Source organism: Podarcis vaucheri, assembly GCF_965113315.1.
Source record: "Podarcis vaucheri genome assembly, chromosome: 12".
NCBI lineage: Eukaryota > Metazoa > Chordata > Lepidosauria > Squamata > Lacertidae > Podarcis > Podarcis vaucheri.
Genome location: NC_138750.1, coordinates 22,561,438 through 22,582,260, shown reverse-complemented (window position 1 = coordinate 22,582,260; position 20,823 = coordinate 22,561,438). Strand labels below are relative to the sequence as shown.

Sequence of the window (20,823 nt, the reverse complement as noted above, 5' to 3'; positions counted from 1 at the left end):
CTCTCTTCCGCAGCTGCAATGAGCTGCCCAAGGGAGGAGGCCAGCAGCAGTGGCCATGGAAAGGCAATGGGATGCTCCCTTTGCAGCCACAGCCATCATTGCTGCCAGTCAGGACAAGCACCGATTCATCCTCCTCCCTGAGCTGGCAACAGAAATAGGGACATCCCGGTATAAAATCAGAAGCCGGGACGGCTTTTGTAATTCCTGGACTGACCCTGGCAAATTGGGACACTTGGAGGGTATGCCACCACCAACTGGCAGGAGCAGTGCTTGGCACAACTATGACACATTTCTCGGTCAGTTGCAAAGGTCCATGCTGTCCCCACAACCCTGAATACTTGCCATATATGCCCCGTTTTGAAAGAAGGCCGGGGGGGGGGGGAGTGAGTAAGCATCTACTGAAGCTCCTTCTGCTTGTCTGCTGCCTAAGGAAAGAGGCAGGTTAGAAGAAAAGCTGCCATCATGTGGCCTGAGGGAGACCCACTAGGGACTCTTTCCCTGGAGACTCCCCAAACCCACAAGCCAGCATTGTGATGGGGAGATGTGCAAGTTCTCAACTTTCTCATCTCTCCTTTCATTGCTCACAAAACAGGGGGGAAAGGGGGATGCCCAAGCTGCTTGTGCATCTGTTTGGTGTGTGTGTGCTTCCTGCAAAGTTACTTACCGAAAGACTGTTGAATGGAAAAGCATTTTGTCTTTAATACACACTTATTACAATTTAGAAGCAACGCATATACAAAAGCAAATTTGAGCTAGGGAGCTTCAAGACCCACCCCCCTTGCCTTCAGTTTTGCTTGCACGCTTCACTCTTCTGCCGCCTGTGCAATGAGAAAAAGCTTACTTTGGGGGTAGGATGGGGTATACAGGGTTGCTCTTTAGAACTAATTCCTCTCCTTTTCCCTCAAGAATTTGTAATGTGACAAAGATGTAGCGAGACAGGCAGCTTCTTTTTCTGCAGGGTATAAAGGGGATTAAGCTTCAGATTTCTGCTGGGCTTCATGGCGGTTGTGGTTCAGTCTGGCAGGAAAAGATGCTCACAGCATCAGTATGCTGGTGGTGCCTTCTTCAGTTTACAGGCATAGGGGAAGGAAAAGACACCTGGTGGTCCTCTCCTGTCTTTGAAGAAGGTTCTGTCTGCTCCTCCACCTGGCCTCTGAGGAAACTGAGTCCTTTGCATGCTTCTTGAGGGTTTATGAAAAGTAAAACAGAACAGTTGATTGGTTGGGGGGCAAGCAGAGGGTTGCTCCTGCCTCCCCAGTACTTCTATAAGCACATAAATACTTTGATTTTTAATTTTTAGATCTATTTCTGATTATTGTCTATTGGCATCTGAAAGATGGCTGAAATATAGTCCCAGTAAAGGTAAAGGACACCTGGATGGTTAAGTCCAGTCAAAGGTGACTATGGGGTTGTGGCACTCATCTCGCTTTCAGGCCGAGGGAGCCGGCGTTTGTCCACAGACAGCTTTCCGGATCATGTGGCCAGCATGACTAAACCGCTTCTGGTGCATCGAGACACCGTGACGGAAACCAGAGCTCATGGAAATGCCGTTTACCTTCCCGCCGCAGCAGTGCCTATTTATCTACTTGCACTGGTGTGCTTTCGAACTTCTAGGTTGGCAGGAGCTGGGGCAGAGCAACAGGAGCTCACTCCATCGTGGTGGGGATTCGAACCGCTAACCTTCTGATCGGCAATCCCAAGGGGCTCAGTGGTTTAGACCACAGTGCCACCTGCATCCCATTTCAGCAAGTAGTTTTGCTTGAGCTAGGGAACTTCTTCTATCCTATCTTACCCTGTCTTATGTGCCCCACCTCCCCAAAATCTGCTTTGGGGGAGTTGGGGGAACTCCAGAGCAGTTTTGGATGTTGGGGAGGGGCAGAGGGAAAGTTCTATTACATAAGTGGAAGCCCTTGCATAAATGGGACAACTTCATTGGATAAAACCATCAGACTCATTGTGCTGTTTGTGGAATCTTATATGTTGGACCATTATTAAGTACATTACGTCTTAGCTTTATCATGGTACTCGAATGGCTTGGCTCCCGAACGCCACAAACCCGGAAGTGAGTGTTTCGGTTTGCAGACCTTTTTCAGAAGCTGAACATCCGTGACTTCCAGCTGAGTGCAGGAAGCTCCTGCAGCCATTCGGAGGCCACACCTTGGTTTTCGAACGCTTTTGGGAGTTCAACAGACTCCTGGAATAGATTAAGTTTGAGAACCACTTTATGAGATTTAGCACATCTTTACATCTCAGTCTTCTGTCTTTTCAAATTATTTTAAAATACAAATTAAATCTATGTATAAAAACTGTTTTGATTAGCAGTCATTAAATCCTTCATCAGCATCTGCGTGTGCCTTCATTGCATTTTTGCAGCTTAAGTATAGCCTCATGTTTTGTGTCTGGATGTCACATGGTTAAGTATGTATTTTTCTGGCACAGCATATCTTAGGGCTAAGGAGCAAACTCAGATAAATTAGTGTCATTTTGCCTGTCATTTTTCATGTTAGGTTTGCTGATTTTTTAGTATGCCGTTTTCTGTGATGCAATCAATTTGAAGCATAAGCACTTTGGAAAGAGTTTAATCTTAGGCAAGCAATTTTTTTTAAAAAAACCCACCCACCTTAGCAAGTGTCAATAATTTTGACCAAAAAAAAAAAAATCTTAGTACTTGCAAAGATGCTTCATGGTTCAAAAATGCCAAATTGCTGTAACCTTGTCAGAGTGCCAGAATCAGAACTGCAGGTCCAACCATTAGGTAGAGTGGGGCAGCTGCCTAGTGCAGCTGGGTTTGGTTGTCATGAATGGGGAAGCAAAGGGTTGTTTATTATTGTTGTTACTGTTATTGCTACTATTATATTTTTGTGAAGCAGTTTTTAGAGTTTCTGTCCTGCCTTGAGATTGGGACAGAATTTGCTCTCGCGCCTTACGCAGCAGAATGTATTGGATCAGTCCTGATTATATAAGTGTACTTAAAATATTTAGCACATGCTCCTCTGCTTTGGTAATTTATCCATTTGGAGTCTATGTGAACTGCAGACTTGCCTTCTGTAAAATAATTCATGATATAGCCTCCCTTTTAATTCATATAATCCAGGCACATCCAACAGGTAGATCGTGATCTACTGATAGATCACTGGACGTCTGTAGTAGATCACTGATAGATCACCGGCTCCCCTCAAAGAAGCTCAACAACTTTGGCTCCTCTAAAAAAACCCCACATTTTTGCCCTGCACCCCCCAAAAGGGGGTATCACTGCCAGTTTTTAACTCTGCGAGTAGATCACAGTCTCTTGGGAGTTGGCCACCCCTGTTGCATTAGGGTGGAGAAGGGAGGTTTTTAGCATATTTAAAACCAGTTATTGTTCTGATTTGTAATAGGGCTTATTACATATGATTTTGACATCTTAAAAAAATGAAACCATCACTTTTCTTATTTAAAAAAAGTTAAGTCCTTGTATAAGTACTAACTTTCAGGCTAGTTAGTACATATTTGATCCTTGTAGTCTTAGTTCAAATGCACATTCTCTCCTTTTAGCCTGAGATTTTGTTTTGGTTATTTATAGTAGCTTTTATTTGAGAATGAGAAAAATACCCACTTGTTATTTTTTCTTCAAGAAGCACATATCTCCTTCCAGATGCCTGCATCTCTTTGAGACAAAAGGGTATGTTAAGTTCCATCTATAAACAGAATCTGCTAATTAAGAGTTATTACTTAGGAGATTGGTACAGACCTTTCAGAATTAGATGTGTGTTCCTCTCAGATATCCATTAGCCGCTAATAAGATAATGCAGATGGACCATTCAGTTTCCTGTTTCCTTCTATTGTACCTTTTGAGCCATATATGGACCAATGGGATGGGCTGAACAATAACTGGATGTCCTTCTGCTCCCTTAACAGCCCTCAAAGAATGTTTGTTATTAGATTGCTCTTTCTGTTTAGTTTCATTGAGCTATGCTAATAAAGGAAACATAACACTCTGAAGGACAATATCCAACTCCCGTTCCTTTTTTTACCCTTTCCCACCATAATTAGCTTATCCAGTTACTTCATTTTGAACAATAAAAACAGTATGCAATCTCACAGAATCAAATATGATTTGTGGAGAAACTGACAACATAATTTCTTCATCACATGGAACATTAAATACAACGTAAATATTGTTTGGTTTATTGTTTATCCACAAAAGGCACATCTGTTTCAATAAAGTTGATTGTGAACTATCATAACCATGGTTGTTGGGGATAAATTGTGGCCACTGGAGAAAAAGTGATAATCTCTACACCCGGAATGGGGAAGCTTTTTTAACTTCAGGATCTGTCTTGTGGACCAAATTTGACAGGAGAGCAGGGGCACCCATTTGTCAAAATCCCTTGCACTCTATTCTCTGAAGCTTAAAAAGGAAGCAGGAGGAGACTTGCAAAACCTTTCCCAAGCCTTCCTGCACTTCCCTTTTAAGTCTTCAAGTCTGGGGACTTAAAGGTGGAGGGGGGATGGACTGTCAAGGCATTGCGAGTTTCCCCCCATTCCCTTTGAGTCTTCAATCTTGAAGACTTAAAAGTGATGTGGGAGGAGACTTGCAAAGCCTTTTCTGAGTCTCCCTATGCTTCTCTTTTAAAACTTAAAAGGGACTTAAAGGAGGAGGGGGAAGACTTGCCCCCGCTCTCCCATCTGAGCAAGCAGCACTGGGAGTGCCTTAAAGCATTTCCAAAAGCCTCTTTGAAGTGATTCTCTTGCATGTGAGCTGCTTCAAATAGCACTTTTGCACAGGGATGGAGATGATGAATGGATTAAATCCTGCTGCCTTGGCTGTGTGGTCTTATTCCCTACTGGGAACAGGATCACACAGCCAATCCAAGATTAAACACTGCCCTCTTGTCCATCAGCTGACATCACCAGCGCCATCAGCTGATGGGCCAGTTTGGGGGAAATGGCCCTCTGGTGGGCCCAGGTTGGTCCATGGATCTGAGGTTCTCCACCCCTGCTCTACATTATCTTTCTTTCATGGTATCTGAAGAGGTGTGCATGCACACAAAAGCTCATACCAGTAACAAACTTAGTTGGTCCTCTAAGGTGGAAGGAATTTTTAAATATTGTCTTTCTAGTTAGGGCTTCAAATTACTCGTGTGAGAACAGTCCTGCAAGGAGTGGTTCATTACCATTCTCCTATTTATAGCCTTCTGTGTCTTTGAGTGCAAAGATCTGAAATGTAGAGACTGTTTTTGAGTACCAGGTAGCAAGGGCAATAGTCCCAGTTAATCCACAGGATACCAACTAGGAACGCAATGTCTTCTGCACTAACTGACTTGTGCCAGTTGACACAGCACCAACCTTCTGCAGAGGCCCAGGCTGTATTCAAGCCTCGTTTTCCTCACAGACGCCATACCCTCTTTTCCTTTGAGTGTCTGTACTTACTTTCTGTTGAATCAGCCTCTTGCAGTAAGGCACTGCATCGGAGAGAATGGGAATGAGGGAAGAGATTACCAGCTTCAGAACACGGTAGAAACATTTACCAGGTGAAATAGCGTATTGCACGCCCCTTATCTATGTTTCCCTGGTTTTATGGAAATACTGAGGAAGAGTACTAATATTTTCTGCTTTCTTGTTGGCGAAAAATATATACGAGTCACTAGTGTCGTCGTCCCCCCCCCTTTTGTTTTTGGGTTTTTATTTCGTTGTTGTTTCTCCGTTACTACACTTTTTTATAAATTATGCATAAAATCTCCTGGAAAATAACATTACATTCAGAACCATCTTTGGTGCAGTGGTGTGGAAAAGAACAGCTCATTTGCTGCTGCTCAAGGAGTTTATTAATTTAATTTATAGTCATTTGCTGCCATCTATGCCTCCCGTCTTTATTTTCAGAGATATCTGTGTAGGCACGGTATCACGGTATCATTTAAATTTAGTCCACATCCACCTACAATTCCCCAGAATTGGAATCTGTAACTCCCCAGGATCATAGCAATACTGATGGAAGGGAACATTAGGCCGTTCCCCTTGCTCCAGAGAAGTGGGCTGTATACTTAACTTTATGGCAGACACTTAGCCATGCCTGTCATTTTAAACCTCCAGAGAAATAGACCTCACAGCTTCCATGAGTAATTTATGTTCTTGAGCAATTGTTCTTACCCCGCTATTACAATCCTTGTAAAAAGCCCCATTTAATTCAATATAATGTTCTTTGGCGGAAGTGTGCTTACAACTGTAGGAAGTTTATTCAGTTACGCAATCCACTTTTTATGTCCCCAAAGAGTAATCATCGCCTCTTGACCTAAGTGAGATGTCACTTGCGACTTTGTCTTTTGACAGTGCTGAAGTAAGTCTAGTCCGAAACAACCCTTGAGAAGAACAAATAGAGCTTCATGCCAAACTGGACCAGAAAGCAGCAGATGTTAATAAGTAACCCAGGATCTATTAGTCACCAGAGTCTAGAAGGTTGTAAAAGTGCTGATTCAGTGCTTGGATCTGGTTATAATAAACCTATGAGGGCCAATAAGCTTAAACTCAATTTCAGTAACGTGAAGGTCCAATATGTAGGATGGATGTCTGGTTGAGGGAGATGGGGTGGAGGAGTATAGAGAGAGGAGCTGTTCGGCCTTTCCCATAACTTGGGGCCAGTCAGGTCTGTGTCCCAAGGTTTCTGCATCATTATGACATTCTGGATACTTTACTGTTCCAGCCCAAACACAAGGATTCATGTCATCAGAGATGCAAGGCTTCTTTAAACTGATCTGGTTTACCCTTTTTTTTTACCTTGTAGAGCAGGCTGAAGAATCGACTTGTTGGGTGGAGCAAGCCTCTTTTGAAATTTGAACCACTCAGACTCTGGAGATACTGGTGTCACCAGGTGAGAGGAGAAGACATTTGCTGCTTAATTACTTTTTAAAAATATATAATTGTTTTTTCTATGATATACATACTGTATAAAGTCACAAAATTGAAACTTAATACAGTGGTGCCTCGCAAGACGAAAAGAATCCATTCTGTGATTCTCTTCGTCTAGCGGTTTTTTTGTCTTGCGAAGCAAGCCCATTGAAGGATTAGCGCTATTAGCGGCTTTTAGCGGCTTATCTGCTGATCGGATCAGCTGATAAGCGGCTTAGCGGCTTAGAAAAAGGGGGGGAGGGGAAAAAACCAGCAGGAACTCGCAAGACATTGTCGTCTTGCGAAGCAAGCCCATGGGAAATTCGTTTTGCGAAGCACCTCCAAAACGGAAAACTCTTTCGTCTAGCGAGTTTTCCGGCTTGCGAGGCATTCGTCTTGCGGGGCACCACTGTATAACAAGACATACAGAAACGAACAACCCTCCCCTCTATGCCAGAACCCTGGTAAGTAATCTTATGTATAGTCACAGTTGCCTCTTTCATTCTCACTTCCTTACTTATCACAGAATAAAATGATGTCTTAATTCTGAATTAAAGAGGTAGGCCTAGTCATCTGCACCTAGAAAACAGAGCTACAAGTCAGTCTGCGAATGTTGCACTCCAGCATTTGTGATTAGTGTGGAAAGAGTTACGGGGAAGAGCTTGTATATTTGGTAGAAACTGCTTGCACCCAAAGTCAGCACCAGGTTTGAGGTGACCCTAAGAATGGTGACCTCTGGGACCACCCAGTCCTCTTATTCCAGTAAGCTTACGAGGGGCAATAAGCAGGAGTCCTTTCTTTTATATTTTTACTTGGGTGGTAGCTGACTGCCACCTTCTTTCCCCCAGAATGAATCTAGGCTCTGACGTAGCAGAATCCAGAGGCATTCTGGGGTGATGAAAATGGTGGGCAGCTGCAGCCATTGCCCTAGTAAAAAGTTAAAAAAAAGAAAAGAGAATGTTGGTGTCTGATGTCATTCGCATTGGCCTTCCTGGGACCTGGCATCTGCCCGTCCATGCTAGGTCCTGAATCTAAGCCTTCTTGCACTTTCCATTTTCGAGACTGTAAGGGGAGGGGGTCCGGAAACATTCTCTTTAGTGTGGTTTTCTTCCACTTTAAGACTTGATTGTGTATCCAATACTAACAAAGGGTAAGTACAAAAGTCTACTCATAGTCTGATTTCCATTTCCCTCATTCCACATAGCGCAGAAGTTGGAAGCATTCGCATGCTGGCTGCTGAACAGAAGCAACTGCTGGGGCAGACTGCTGTTAATCATGCCGTGTTAGCGCTTGCTTTCAAGAGGGGTCCTCCAATTAGTTGTAAATTTGAGAAGCCTTTTTTGAATTATATCTTAACACATGTAAGAATTTGAGATCATCTCTTTTGATCTCTTATTTGTGCTTTGACAGCACAAGTTTAAAACATGCTACCTTGGTGCTTTGTACTGAATGTGGAGAAAAGGAAAGAGAGACAATATTTTTAAAATTCAGATGTGCAGGAGGTGCTGCCTGTATAGATCATAACCCAGGGACATTTCTCCTCCCTCTGAAGTAGCTGAAAAAGCCACTGGCTATGCACATTTTGATAATTTGTGCTTAGCTCTGCATGTTTGTGGCTAACAGAAATGCAGTTGGAAATATGATTGTTTCACAAGCAGCATTTTTTATTTATTTCAGGACTTCTTGATCATTCAGAATAGGTGACCTTGATGTAAATTTCATTGATTAAATGCCACAAGCCACATTTCTTACTAGGGCAACTTCACTGAATGTAGAGATGACTTTGTTTGGTATGCTATCTTTCCACCACATATCTGCTTCGCTTTTTAGGTACCAAGGTGTGGTGAAATTATGGTTAGAGCATGGCCTTCTTCTATGGCAAGTTAGCAAGGATCATTTCATTTCTGTTATCAAGTGAAATTGCTTTATATGTAGATTTCCCCCACTCTCTTCATTTGTTTTGAATGTGTGTAGGTTGTCATCTCAGTCTCATTGATTTAATGAGGCTACCAATCAACATTTTAAAATGTTAAGTCTCCTACTACTCTTTAATTGCCAGGAAGATCCATCAATAGTTTCCCCATCTGGTCCTCAAAGGTAGACAACAAGCATCTTTTTAGAATTCTGTTGTTTAGCCGGACCTCTCTGGCCTTGTTTTAGTGAACAGGCTCAACCCCATGTTTTTCAGTGACCAGCAGCTAGGACTGCAGACCCTCCAATTGTCCCTATTTTCCAGGGACAATCTTGGATTTACAGAAGCTGTCCTGGTTTCTGATTTGATCCCAGAATGTCCTGCTTTTCCTTGTTGTTGTTTAGTTGTTTAGACATGTCCGACTTCGTGACCCCATGGACCAGAGCATACCAGGCACTCCTGTCTTCCACTGCCTCCCGCAGTTTGGTCAAACTCATGCTGGTAGCTTCGAGAACACTGTCCAATCATCTCGTCCTCTGTCATCCCCTTCTCCTTGTGCCCTCCATCTTTCCCAACATCAGGGTCTTTTCCAGGGAGTCTTCTCTTCTCATGAGGTGGCCAAAGTATTGGAGCCTCAGTTTCAGGACCTGTCCTTCCAGTGAGCACTCAGGGCTGATTTCCTTAAGAATGGATAGGTTTGATCTTCTTGCAGTCCATGGGACTCTCAAGAGTCTCCTCCAGCACCGTAATTCAAAAGCTTTTCCTTAGGACGTCTCTATTTTCATCGGAGAAATGTTGGAGGGTATGGTTATATGACACCACACCCACTGAGTGAAGGAGAGAAGTAACTATACAGCTTTTAGAAGACATCTGAAGGCAGCCCTGTGTGGGGATTTATTTTTTTTAAAAAAATATGTTTTCATATATGCTGGAATCTGCCCAGAGTGGCTGGGGCAACCCAGTCAAATAGGCAGGGTATAAATAATAATATGGTACGCGGGTGGCGCTGTGGGTTAAAGCCTCAGCGCCTAGGGCTTGCCGATCGAAAGGTCGGCAGTTCGAATCCCTGCGGCGGGGTGCGCTCCCGCTGCTCGGTCCCAGCGCCTGCCAACCTAGCAGTTCGAAAGCACCCCCAGGTGCAAGTAGATAAATAGGTACCGCTTACCAGCGGGAAGGTAAACGGCGTTCCGTGTGCTGCGCTGGCTCGCCAGATGCAGCTTCGTCACGCTGGCCACGTGACCCGGAAGTGTCTCCGGACAGCGCTGGCCCCCGGCCTATAGATGTGAGATGGGCGCACAAACCCCAGAGTCTGTCAAGACTGGCCCGTTCGGGCAGGGGTACCTTTACCTTTAAATAATAAATGTATTCTTATTCTTGTGGAATAGGGCACCCCTATTTTCATTGGAGAAACGCTGGTGGGTATGGAACTGTTTAATATACATCCTAGGTAATCCAGGCATGCACCTGAAGTTCAGGTTCTTCAGGTAACGGGTGCTGCTGGTTTAATCCTCCAGCTCATCTTTGGTTTGCGTTTCTTTCAGATCCCTCTTGGCACCTGGCCTGCTTGTCTTCCTAGAACTGTGCCTGCTGATCAACTTGGTTAACCTGCCTATCTTTGCTCTCACATTGCCTGCTGTTTGGAAGTCCGGCTTGCAAGTCTGCTGGAGTCCCTGGGATCTCAGCACACGTTCTGCCCCAGTGTGTGGACAATGGGGAGGCAAGGCTAGTGAAGACCCAACAATGAGGCAAGGCCTCTCGCTCTCTCTTCCCCTCATATTAGCATTAATTGTATGAGCAAGTAACAACTGAATAGGGCTAGTGAGCTTCCTTGAGCATCTGTTGGGCCTCCATTAATCCTAAAGATACGCCTGCATCATTACATGATTACTGGGCTCTAGAATCTGTAGAAGATAATTGTATACTTCAGCTGTATCTATAAATGTGAAGAGCTCCACAGACAGCATTACTGGACTTAATGCAGCTAATAACCTTTGGTACTTTTCCCGACTGAGGAACACTCTGCATCTATGTAACTTGGCAGGCAGGGAGGCAGATTCACATTAATTTGTTATTACTGCTCATTTGAGTTCCTGTTGCTATCTAATCTATTTCTCATTTCCAGGGTGGTCCTTGCTGATGCTTTAGAGGGGGGACAAATTGACAATCTTAGGAGAAAAAATTAGGTTTCGATCCTAACAGGCCCCTCTTTTTAAGCACCATAGATTAAAAACACACACAGTCCATTCATTGCACTTCAGTTTGATGAAATGGAAAAGTGAAACAAAATACAGAATTTTTACATTCGGATGTTTGGCCATCATCACCTAATTTCTCATTTGGTTTTATAGTTGCAGAGCTGATTTGCTGCTGTTTTTGCTTCACTGAAATTTCTATCCCTGCGAATATTTCAGCTAGACCTCATCTGCACCATACATTTAAAGTGATATCATAACTCTTTTAACCATCATGGCTTCCCCTAATATTGGGAATTATAGTTCGTTAAAGGTGCTGAGAGTTGTTAGGAGACCCCTGCTCCCCTCATAAAGCTACAATCATCAGAGATACCTGGGAAGAGGGATTGGCTGTCAAATGACTCTGAGAATTGGCTCACAGCTTTCATGTTTGAAATAATATCCCAAGTGGGGTGTGAGCAGTGCCTTATGTTATCGTATGCTCTTTGTGCTGATGTTCAGAGATGAGTGTCATTGCTTATGTAGTCAAAATGGCACCAGTGGGGAGGCATCAGCAGACTCAGGGGACCCCAAGATTTGCAAGATAGTTTTGGTTTATCATTAGTCCAGCAAACCCTACAGGGTTTTTATAATTTATTTATTGACTCAGAAGCAGACCAAGGAGGATTGACCATGCACAGAGGCCATGGAATGCTACCTGACTGTTGTGGGGACAAGAACAAAAAAAAAAAAAAACACAGGGAGGAGAAACAGAATGAACTATCAGTGGTAATAGTGGTTGTTGATGATACAACTAATAACAACAACAACAATTCTTATTTATACCCCACCCATCTGGCTGGGTTTCCCCAGCCACTCCAGGTGGCTCCCAACAGAATATTAAAAATACAATAAAACATCAGACATTAAAAATTCCCTAAACAGGGCTGCCTTCAGATGTCTTCTAAAAGTCAGGAAGTTGTTTATTTCCTTGACATCTGATGGGACGGTGTTCCACAGGGAGGGCGCCACTGCCGAGAACGCTCTCTGCCTGTTTCCCTGTAACCTCATTTCTCGCAGCGAGGGAACCGCCAGAAGGCCCTCGGAGCAGAACCATGGGGGTGGAGACCCTCCTTCAGGTGTACTGGGCTGAGGCCAGTGTATGTGTGACCTCTTTGTGGGATAGGATCTGTCTTCTATTTGTGCAGATTTTTTTTTCTTTTAGGTTTACATTGGTCCCACCATGCCAAGAGGAAAATATGACACAGTGGTGTTTTAGTGTGGTGTATTTTTGGTAGAAATATCAATACTTTTGAGGGGAGAATTCTAGAGGGGACTCCAACAGCCGAAGGAAAACTGGATGTGCTCAGCGGTCATGAAACGCTGAGTGACTTGAGTAACATTTTACACATCTCAGTTCATAGAATTATGGAATCACCTGTGTGGAGAATGTTTTTTCTCCTTCCCTTTCACTCAAGGGTCTGCTGGATCCTGGCTTAATTCAGCAGCTCATGGAAACGGATTAATCAAGGGATTAATTTGCAAAGTTGCTAGGCTTTCTTATTTATTTCTGGTTGTTTCCTCCTTCCTCTTGCTGCAGGATACTTCAGCAACCACCTGTAGAGTGAAACTTCCACTCCAGAAAAAAGAAAAAGGGTGTGATACAGGAACTGAACAGTCTCCTATATGTGATCACATACTTTTTTTTCTCAAAAAAAGAAGAAGCTCGAGAGAGATTTGCCATCACAGCAGGAATGTACCAGGAAGATGACTGGAAGAATTCAGCAGTGAGGAAAAAACGAGAATCATCTGATGAGTTACTTTCTCATGCTGCATCGCCGGACTTGATACCCTCCTTTCTTTCTTCTGCGGAGTAATGGTCCTGAGCATTCCACTGTTTTGAGGCATCACCATGTCTACCAGCAGCCGTACGTGTCCTGTACCAACAGTCAATGGACATATGACTCATTACCCAGCTCCGCCGTACCCATTACTTTTCCCTCCTGTCATTGGTGGACTCTCCCTTTCGACTCTGCATGGCATTCAAGGCAACCCGCCAACCAGCGGCTGCAGCACCCCATCACCAGCAAGTAAGTTCTGATTCTTCTTGCATGCTTTCTGCATTGAAGGTCATGCAAGTTGGCTTGTTGTTAATCTTATTTTTTTAAAAAAAAACAATTTACAGAAAGCAGCCATGTGTATCTATTTGAAATTTTATGTTTCATTTCTCAAAACCCGTGCAATAGATGCTTTGGCCTAGGAATCCATCAAAAAGCAAAACAATAGGGTATGTTGTTCTGTAGGTGTGATGATGTCTGCTTCTTCAGATAACCCTTGCTTAGCCTGCAGATTTATTCTGATATATTTATTACTTTTCTGCTTGTTGGCCTTCCATGATAGCATGAAGTCCTTCTTATTTCCAAAACCACTTTGAAGCTGTTTTTTTTAAAAAAAATTCTTGCCAGTCATAATCATGCGGCGCCCTTCTGAATTTTTTACGTTGCATTTTTATGATGTTTGGTGCCTCCGCAGCTGTTTTGAAATTGTTATGGCCAGCTTTAGTTGTTGTTTTTCTTCTTCCTTTAATATATTGCTGTTTTTATTTGTGCTGTTTTTTTCTTTTTCTTTTTACTATTTCTGTAAGCCACCTGGAAACCATGAGGAAAGACGGGCTACAACTATTTAAAAATAAATAAATAATATGAACCTCACAACAAACCTGTGAGCCAAAGTAAACTGAAGGATACTGACTGGTCTTAAATACACTGAATGAAGTTCATGGATGAATGGAGATTCGAACTGGGATCTCCTGGTCCTAGTCTAACATTCCCAACCACATTGGGCACAAAGCATCAAGTCCAGTAGTCCTAGTAGCATTATTTCTGTAAAAGTTAATTAATGCTGCTTTTCAAAAGAACGACCCCCCGTTTCCTGTAAATATATATAATCCAGCAGACCGAGACAGCACAGTATCATGACATTTTATATTGCTTGAAAGGAGGCTCCCTACTAGCTAGTTTTGGAGGGGATGGGCTTAAAGAAGAAGCTCTTACAAGGGCACCAGTGTTGTGCCCTACAAATGTTGCTGAACTGTTAACTCCCACTATTCCTGAACATCAGCCATGCTGGCTGGTCCTAATGTGAGCTGTAATTCAACAGTAGTGGGATGGTGCCAAATTACCTACCGCATAACGATATGCAGCAGTCCATTGCTTAGGCTTTGAGCGGCTCTGCCTGAAAAGCCATATCTTTGTTTATTAGTAAAAGTGACTCCAGGGCACTAGAATCTGAGCCTATAATATATCCTTTTGTTAATCCTGAAGCAATTTTGCTGGTAGAAACGATTTAGGGGGACAGGTTCTCCCCTTCCCCTCCTTCATTGCCTTAGCAAGTGCCAGGAAGAAAAAGAAAGGCAGTGTGGCTCTGTTTGCATTCCCAGGTTCCCTGGCATCTCCAGGTAGGGCTGAGTCTGAAATCCTGGAAAGCTACTGCCAGTCGGTGTTTACAATACTAAGCGGGATGATAAGGCAGCCTGCTGTGTTCCTAAATAACCAGATCAGAGGATTAAACAGGGAAATTAGCATCAGTGAGTTTGAATGGGTTGTATGGTTGTCTACATTACTTGTGACCTTGTTATTCCTTGCCCCATGATGTATTGTCTTTAGGGAAAGGTTATCAGTGGGCTTTGGTCTTACGAAGGCTGACATGGTCCCACCATGATTTCTCCATGGTTATCTTAGACCATGATTTCTCCACAAGCAGATACACCAGGCATAGGCAAACTCGGCCCTCCAGATGTTGGGACTACAACTCCCACCATCCCTGACCACTGGTCTTGAATGCTAGGGATGATGGGAGTTGTAGTCCCGAAACATCTGGAGGGCCAAGTTTGCCTATGCCTGAGATATAAAGTCGATTGTGGGAATACATTCATGTTACTAGTTTGTTCTCTTAATTAATTTCTATAAATTTATATGCCTGCTGTATAAGTTCAGAGTGAAGCTTCCTCTTTTTCTGATGCAATGTCTGACTATAGAAAGGGCAGCCTGCTGATATCTCAGCCCATTGATCATTCAGACAAATAATAGAAGCCTTATCACAAGTCACCTCCAAGCGCTTTTGAGTAGATTAATTTTAGAAGCATAAGTGGCCTACAGAAAGAGATCTGTGGTGGAGATTTAGTTCCACCGATTATACTAATGGGTTTGACTTCTTAACCTCAACCTTTATGACTTAACTTCTGTTTTTATCTCACGTTAACATTAGAAAAATACTTAATAATTATGAGGTTGGTCAAAATGTTATAAAGGTCGATAGGAGGAAAAATATTACCTTTTCATAAAGGTGAGCTATCAATTAATGTTAAAGTAATAAAAGAAACACTGTGGTCAGATTGAACATTAGTATTCCAGAATGATTAGTTGGCCAAGAAGAGCACTAACAAAGCAAAGGCTGGTATCTATCAACCTCCTGGTTTATTTAACAGTATGCATGATGGGACACTGTACTTCTTTTGGAATAAAACTCTTTCTAACCAAAGCAGGTTTGAAAGTAAGTATTCAGGGGGCCTGAATCTTACCCGTCACATTTTTAGAATCATATAAATCCATGTTTTGTTTTAAAAATTGAAATGGTAGTTTTCTGAGTAAGATGCAAGCAAAGGGGAAGATGATGTAGGAGGGGACTTGAAGAATTAGGCCTCTTGTGATCAGTAGGGCATGGGTCATATTGGGAAAGTCGGAGGTCTGTTGCCTCAGTCTATGAAAATGGTGCTGCTGCTTTTAAAAAAATCATACTCTAGTCATATCTTATATCTGGGTCTGTGGAAAATTGAGAAACAGGCAGAGTTTATGCAAACACAGCATTTAGAAAATAAAAATAAGCCTGCATATGATACCCAATGATTTTGGAGGAGGTATTTGTTTGAATATGGCACCTAAAATCTTCACCTTGCCCACCATCATTGAACTAATGTTGACTTCCTCCCTTTATCAAATGAACACCCTTTGGACTGAGTTTCAGGTAGGTTCAATATATACAGCTGAGGAAGGGTATACAGCTGGGTCCTGGTGATATTCCATCCCACTCGTCCCTCACTCTCCTTGTCTGGTCCACTGACTCTCTAGGGATGCCACATTTCTGTTCCCAATGGGAGCTTCCTTTTAGATTGGTTATTATTAAGACTGTTGAGGAAGGTCAGATATTGTTGGATCAGTACTGTCTGTTGAGTACTAATTTTTGTTTAAATGGTGATTTATGATGTGTTTTGAAGTTATTAATGCTTTCCTTATCATATCTGGATTTGATGATGTTTATTTCATGTAAGATATTAAAATTTTACCTTCTGTTTTAAAATTCTATACTCAAAAAACATATCCTTGCAATGATGGATACTTGCCCATCACTGTATCTCAGTTTTCATCTTGTAGGTATGAATGAAACCACCCATAGTCAGCAGACCATTAATGAACCCACCAATAGGCAGCCGTCTGTTGTAGCTAAAAAATAGTCTCAGTACCTTTCCACACTTCAAATCCCCAGTCCAGTGATCTGTTCTGAGTCAGACTTTCATGGATGCTTGGTGGCCCTCATTTTAGAACGACTTTCTCATTCATTTTAATAGAAAGAGATGATTCACACACACTTTGTAGTACATTCATTAGCTCCCTGTGTGTGTGTGACAGACCCATGCAAACATCTGAGCAATTGCAAATCTGTTTGAACACAAAGCTCCCCTTTTTGGGAGTGAAAGTGAATATTATAGATTACCTAGATCCCTTTGGGTAAAGGCTTTCGGTCATAATTAATTTTAATGATATGTTTTCCTGTTGTATGTTCAGGTGTGCTTTACAGTGAGAATTCAATGCGGCGCTTTAAAGCGAAGTTTTACTTAAGATATGCCACGGGGAAAGGGGATGCCTGCCACCTGCGTTGTCTATCAATTATGTGTCCTTGTTGCATATTTTAGGGCATAACGAAAACTAGTCTTGAGCTGCATCCACTTATTTTCAACTGCTTATTAAGCACCTCAGACTTTAAAAGATGAGCCAGTTACACAGTCAGTTGAGCCCCAAGACAAAGGGAAATCATTGTCATCCTCTTTGTCCTTGAGTCACTGTTTCTACACGCAGAATAGGCTCACATCGGTAATATTCATAAATGATTTACAAAAGTAATTCCTGTGTAATAGCTTAGGATTTCAAGTTTTTATGATGCTGCCAGATGTGCTATCAAACATAATTATCTGGTTCAAAAAACTTGTGATAAATCCTGTCACTGTAAACTCCCTGAAGCAAACACATGCTTCATTCCTCCCTATAGGAAAGTTGTATTATTACTGTGTGTGTGTGTGTGTGTGTAATCTTCTACCATTTACTTAAAATTAAATAACATTAGACCTTTAGGATTATGCAAGCAAGGCAGGCAAAAACAGCCAAAAGCTAGACCTTAGTCTAACATTTTAAAAAACCCACCACCTATTCCTACATGTACTGCTTGTCAACAAAATTAACATCACTGGGATTTGAAAGTGAATATAATGCAAATGGTTTGATAAGTGTTATGAATCCTATGGCTTCTTGTACTGAAGTCTAATGCCAGCAACTGAGTGCCAAAAACTAATGGAAAAAGAAAACACACACTACTTTTGATGTCAGAGTTAATAAGACCATTATTTTCTCCTATTATATGAATAGACGTTGTGGGAATTCCATGAATACCTCCCTGATTTCCATCCTACTATTGGGATGGATATATTGTTTAAGTGATTGTCACTGGGTGTTTCACTGACTATGGTGCCTACAGACACAAATGAAAGCTGATTTTGCCCTTAAGGGGGCTCCTTTCAAATATTTTTTTAGCACGTGAAACTGATATAAATAAGAGTTGTGCATACTTTGTAGTTCAGATCAGTCTAGTGAAGGACAAATGATTTATTCAGGGTCACTTACCACGTTGTGATTTTTAGCCATGAGAGTGTTTCTGCAAATCACTCCTGTGAGGAAAATGGTTTTGCAAACACTACATGCTTACTTCCATCACCAGCAGCACTCTTTAGCCCAGGCATAGGCAAACTCGACCCTCCAGACGTTTTGGGACTACAACTCCCATCATCCCTAGCTAACAGGACCAGTGGTCAGGGATGATGGGAGTTGTAGTCCCAAAACTTCTGGAGGGCCAAGTTTGCCTATGCTTGCTTTAGCCAGTCAAGACTGCAACTCTGTTGCAGCCCAACTGGGCATAGTGGCATGCTGGATGAGGGCCAATAAGCTGAGGCTGAATTCTGCTAAGGCAGTATAAATTGCAGGAGAGTAAGGTGAGCCGCTCATGAGTCACAGTGGCCAAGCTTTTGTTGTCTAGGAAAGGGCACAGTGGACTTACCTGCTGAGGTTGGTTGTAGGTACCCTTTGCCATGGAGACCAGCTGGGACTCCACAAACAATGACAGTTCCAGGAGTGCTCCTAAGCTCTTGGGAGGGGGGAGTGCCACCTAATACAGAACAGGAAAAGTTTCTCAATTGTTAGCCTGCTCTGAATCAGGCTGTGTGGGTGCAGAGGGCAGCCCCTGCTGCTTCCTCCTTATGGGTGGGAGGAGATGATCAGTGCCTTCTATTTGTTGAGAGCCCATTGTGGAGGCGGCACTGGGGAGTGACTGTCGAAGGGGCAGCGCATCCGGCCTCCAGGGAGTGTGCCGCAGCTGCCAATGTATTTCTTGGAGGCCAGATCTGCTGCCCCTGTGGATTCTGCCGCCCGAGAAGGTTACCTCACCTTGTTTCATGGGTGGGCCAGCCCTTGGGGGATTATAACTATTATTATAACTGTGTGTGAAATTTGTACAATTTGTGGGTGTGTTTTCTGATGGTGAAGTGCTTCCCATGTAGAAAGCACTTGCGTGAGGCCACTTCAGCAAAGATTGTGACTTCTTACAAGTTAGGCTCACGCTACACATGATGTTACATACCTAGTGTGTGCACCTCTCTATAATTTTGTTTTTAACTCAAAACTAAGTACTGGGTGATCTGAATCAGGACCCCATAGTACACGAGGAGGAAAGTTTAATTCTTCCCTCCCAAGCTGCAACTCCTCGAAAACTCCATGTGTGCTTTGGTCGTGATCTGGATCTGCTCTCCTGCGTTTAATTGTGAGTTGCACACACACACAGAGCTGCACATGGCATATTAAATACACACAAACAGATGCATCAAAATTCAAGGAATGTGTTTGAATCCAGAAACCTCGGGGTCAGGATTTGTTGCATGTAAAATTAAAGCATTTTGCTTGAATAGTCACTTATGTGGCATGAGTGCTATAATTGCCCGGTAAGCTATGCAAAAATATCAGTTCATCAAGGAAATATAAACGGTAATGCATTGTACATCTGTTACTCTATTCAAGACCATAAGCACGTGTGGTATCTGCAGACCAATTGACACAAACATCTGTTACAAGTACTTGAAAAGGCAACGTGAGAGAGCTTTATCCCTGTGCTAAACAGATTTTGTTGTGGTAGCATCATTGATTAAATTGTATATACTTACAAAATTTAATATGAATTCCCTTTCAAGGCACGGATGATTGTGTTGTTATTGGCTAAGTAGCCACAGTGCAAGAAACTGTGGAAAGAAAACATGAGGATTTCACATCCTTTGAGCCTTCATCTGTCTCTGTTGATCAAGTTCCATCTGTTCATTTCCACTAACACAGGAGCAAAGGAAGCCTTATGCAAACTCAGACCAGTGGTCCATCTAGCCAGAGCTTTTTTTCTGGTGGTACGCAACGGTATGCAGTGCTGCCACCTTTTTCGGTGGGAGGTGGAAGAGCTCTTGGACCACGTCAGAGCATCACACCTCCTTCTCTAAGCTGAGCAAAGGATTTCTGGGCTTGGGGAAGGAGGTGTGAGCCCGCGTCCTGGCAGAACATAGGATGGTATGACCCTGTGGTGAAAACAGGCGTGCACTGTCAGGTACTGAGAGTACAGAAAAAATGTATGGTGTTGCAAGCATGGTGTTATTATCATGCATCATGGAATAACTATATACCAAGATTTTAATGAAGTTCCATGTAATTGTTCTTTCTGGCCCCAATGAAATTTTGCGCCCAGAGTACTGGCACCTTTTTTATTATCAACCAGCTCATTATTATCAACCAGCAATTGCTTCAAATGTCTTGTAAATACTTATCTTTTTGCCTAGGCTTTCACCGACCCATAGCATTGAACCCTGATTTATGTGTATGACTATCCAGAATCTTTTTTTAATTATTTTTTATATGTTTTTATGCTGTTTTATTGGTTTAAGGTTAGAATCACAGAATCTTAGAGTTGGAAGGGACCCAAGGGTCATCTAGTCCAACCGCCTGCAATGCAGGAATCTCAGCTAAATCTCAGATTCTCAGAAATCTCAGTTGTATTTTTGTTTTAATGAATATCTACTGTGCATAGACATATTGTACAACACTTTTAGAACATTGAGTATTAAATACATTTTAAAAATAGAAAAAATATACAGTGATACCTCGGGTTAAGTACTTAATTCGTTCCGGAGGTCCGTTCTTAAGCTGAAACTGTTCTTAACCTGAAGCACCACTTTAGCTAATGGGGCCTCTTGCTGTTGCCGTGCCGCTGGAGCATGATTTTTGTTCTCATCCTGAAGCAAAGTTCTTAACCCGAGATACTGTTTCTGGGTTAGCAGAGTCTGTAACCTGAAGCGACTGTAACCTGAAGTGTCTGTAACCCAAGGTACCACTGTACCATTTCTCTCTCTCTCTCTCTCTCTCTCTCTCTCACACACACACACACACACACACACCACAAAACAGTGCATTTCTTGCTCTTGTCTTTTATATCTAGAAACAGATATCCAAAGATATCTATATCTAA

General features: G+C 42.6%; 1 protein-coding gene across 4 annotated transcripts in view; it reads left to right on the top strand.

Moving 5' to 3' along the window:
- The window catches only part of RARB (retinoic acid receptor beta), a 343,954-nt gene that overhangs the window by 119,796 nt on the left and 203,335 nt on the right, over window positions 1-20,823 (top strand). For all 4 annotated transcript variants that reach the window (XM_082193494.1, XM_082193493.1, XM_082193496.1 and 1 more), the window contains 2 exons: window positions 6,761-6,847; window positions 12,548-13,037. In XM_082193494.1, coding sequence (XP_082049620.1) covers window positions 12,860-13,037 — 178 coding nt within the window. In that variant the 5' untranslated portion in view covers window positions 6,761-6,847; window positions 12,548-12,859. The remainder of the gene's footprint in view (window positions 1-6,760; window positions 6,848-12,547; window positions 13,038-20,823) is intronic.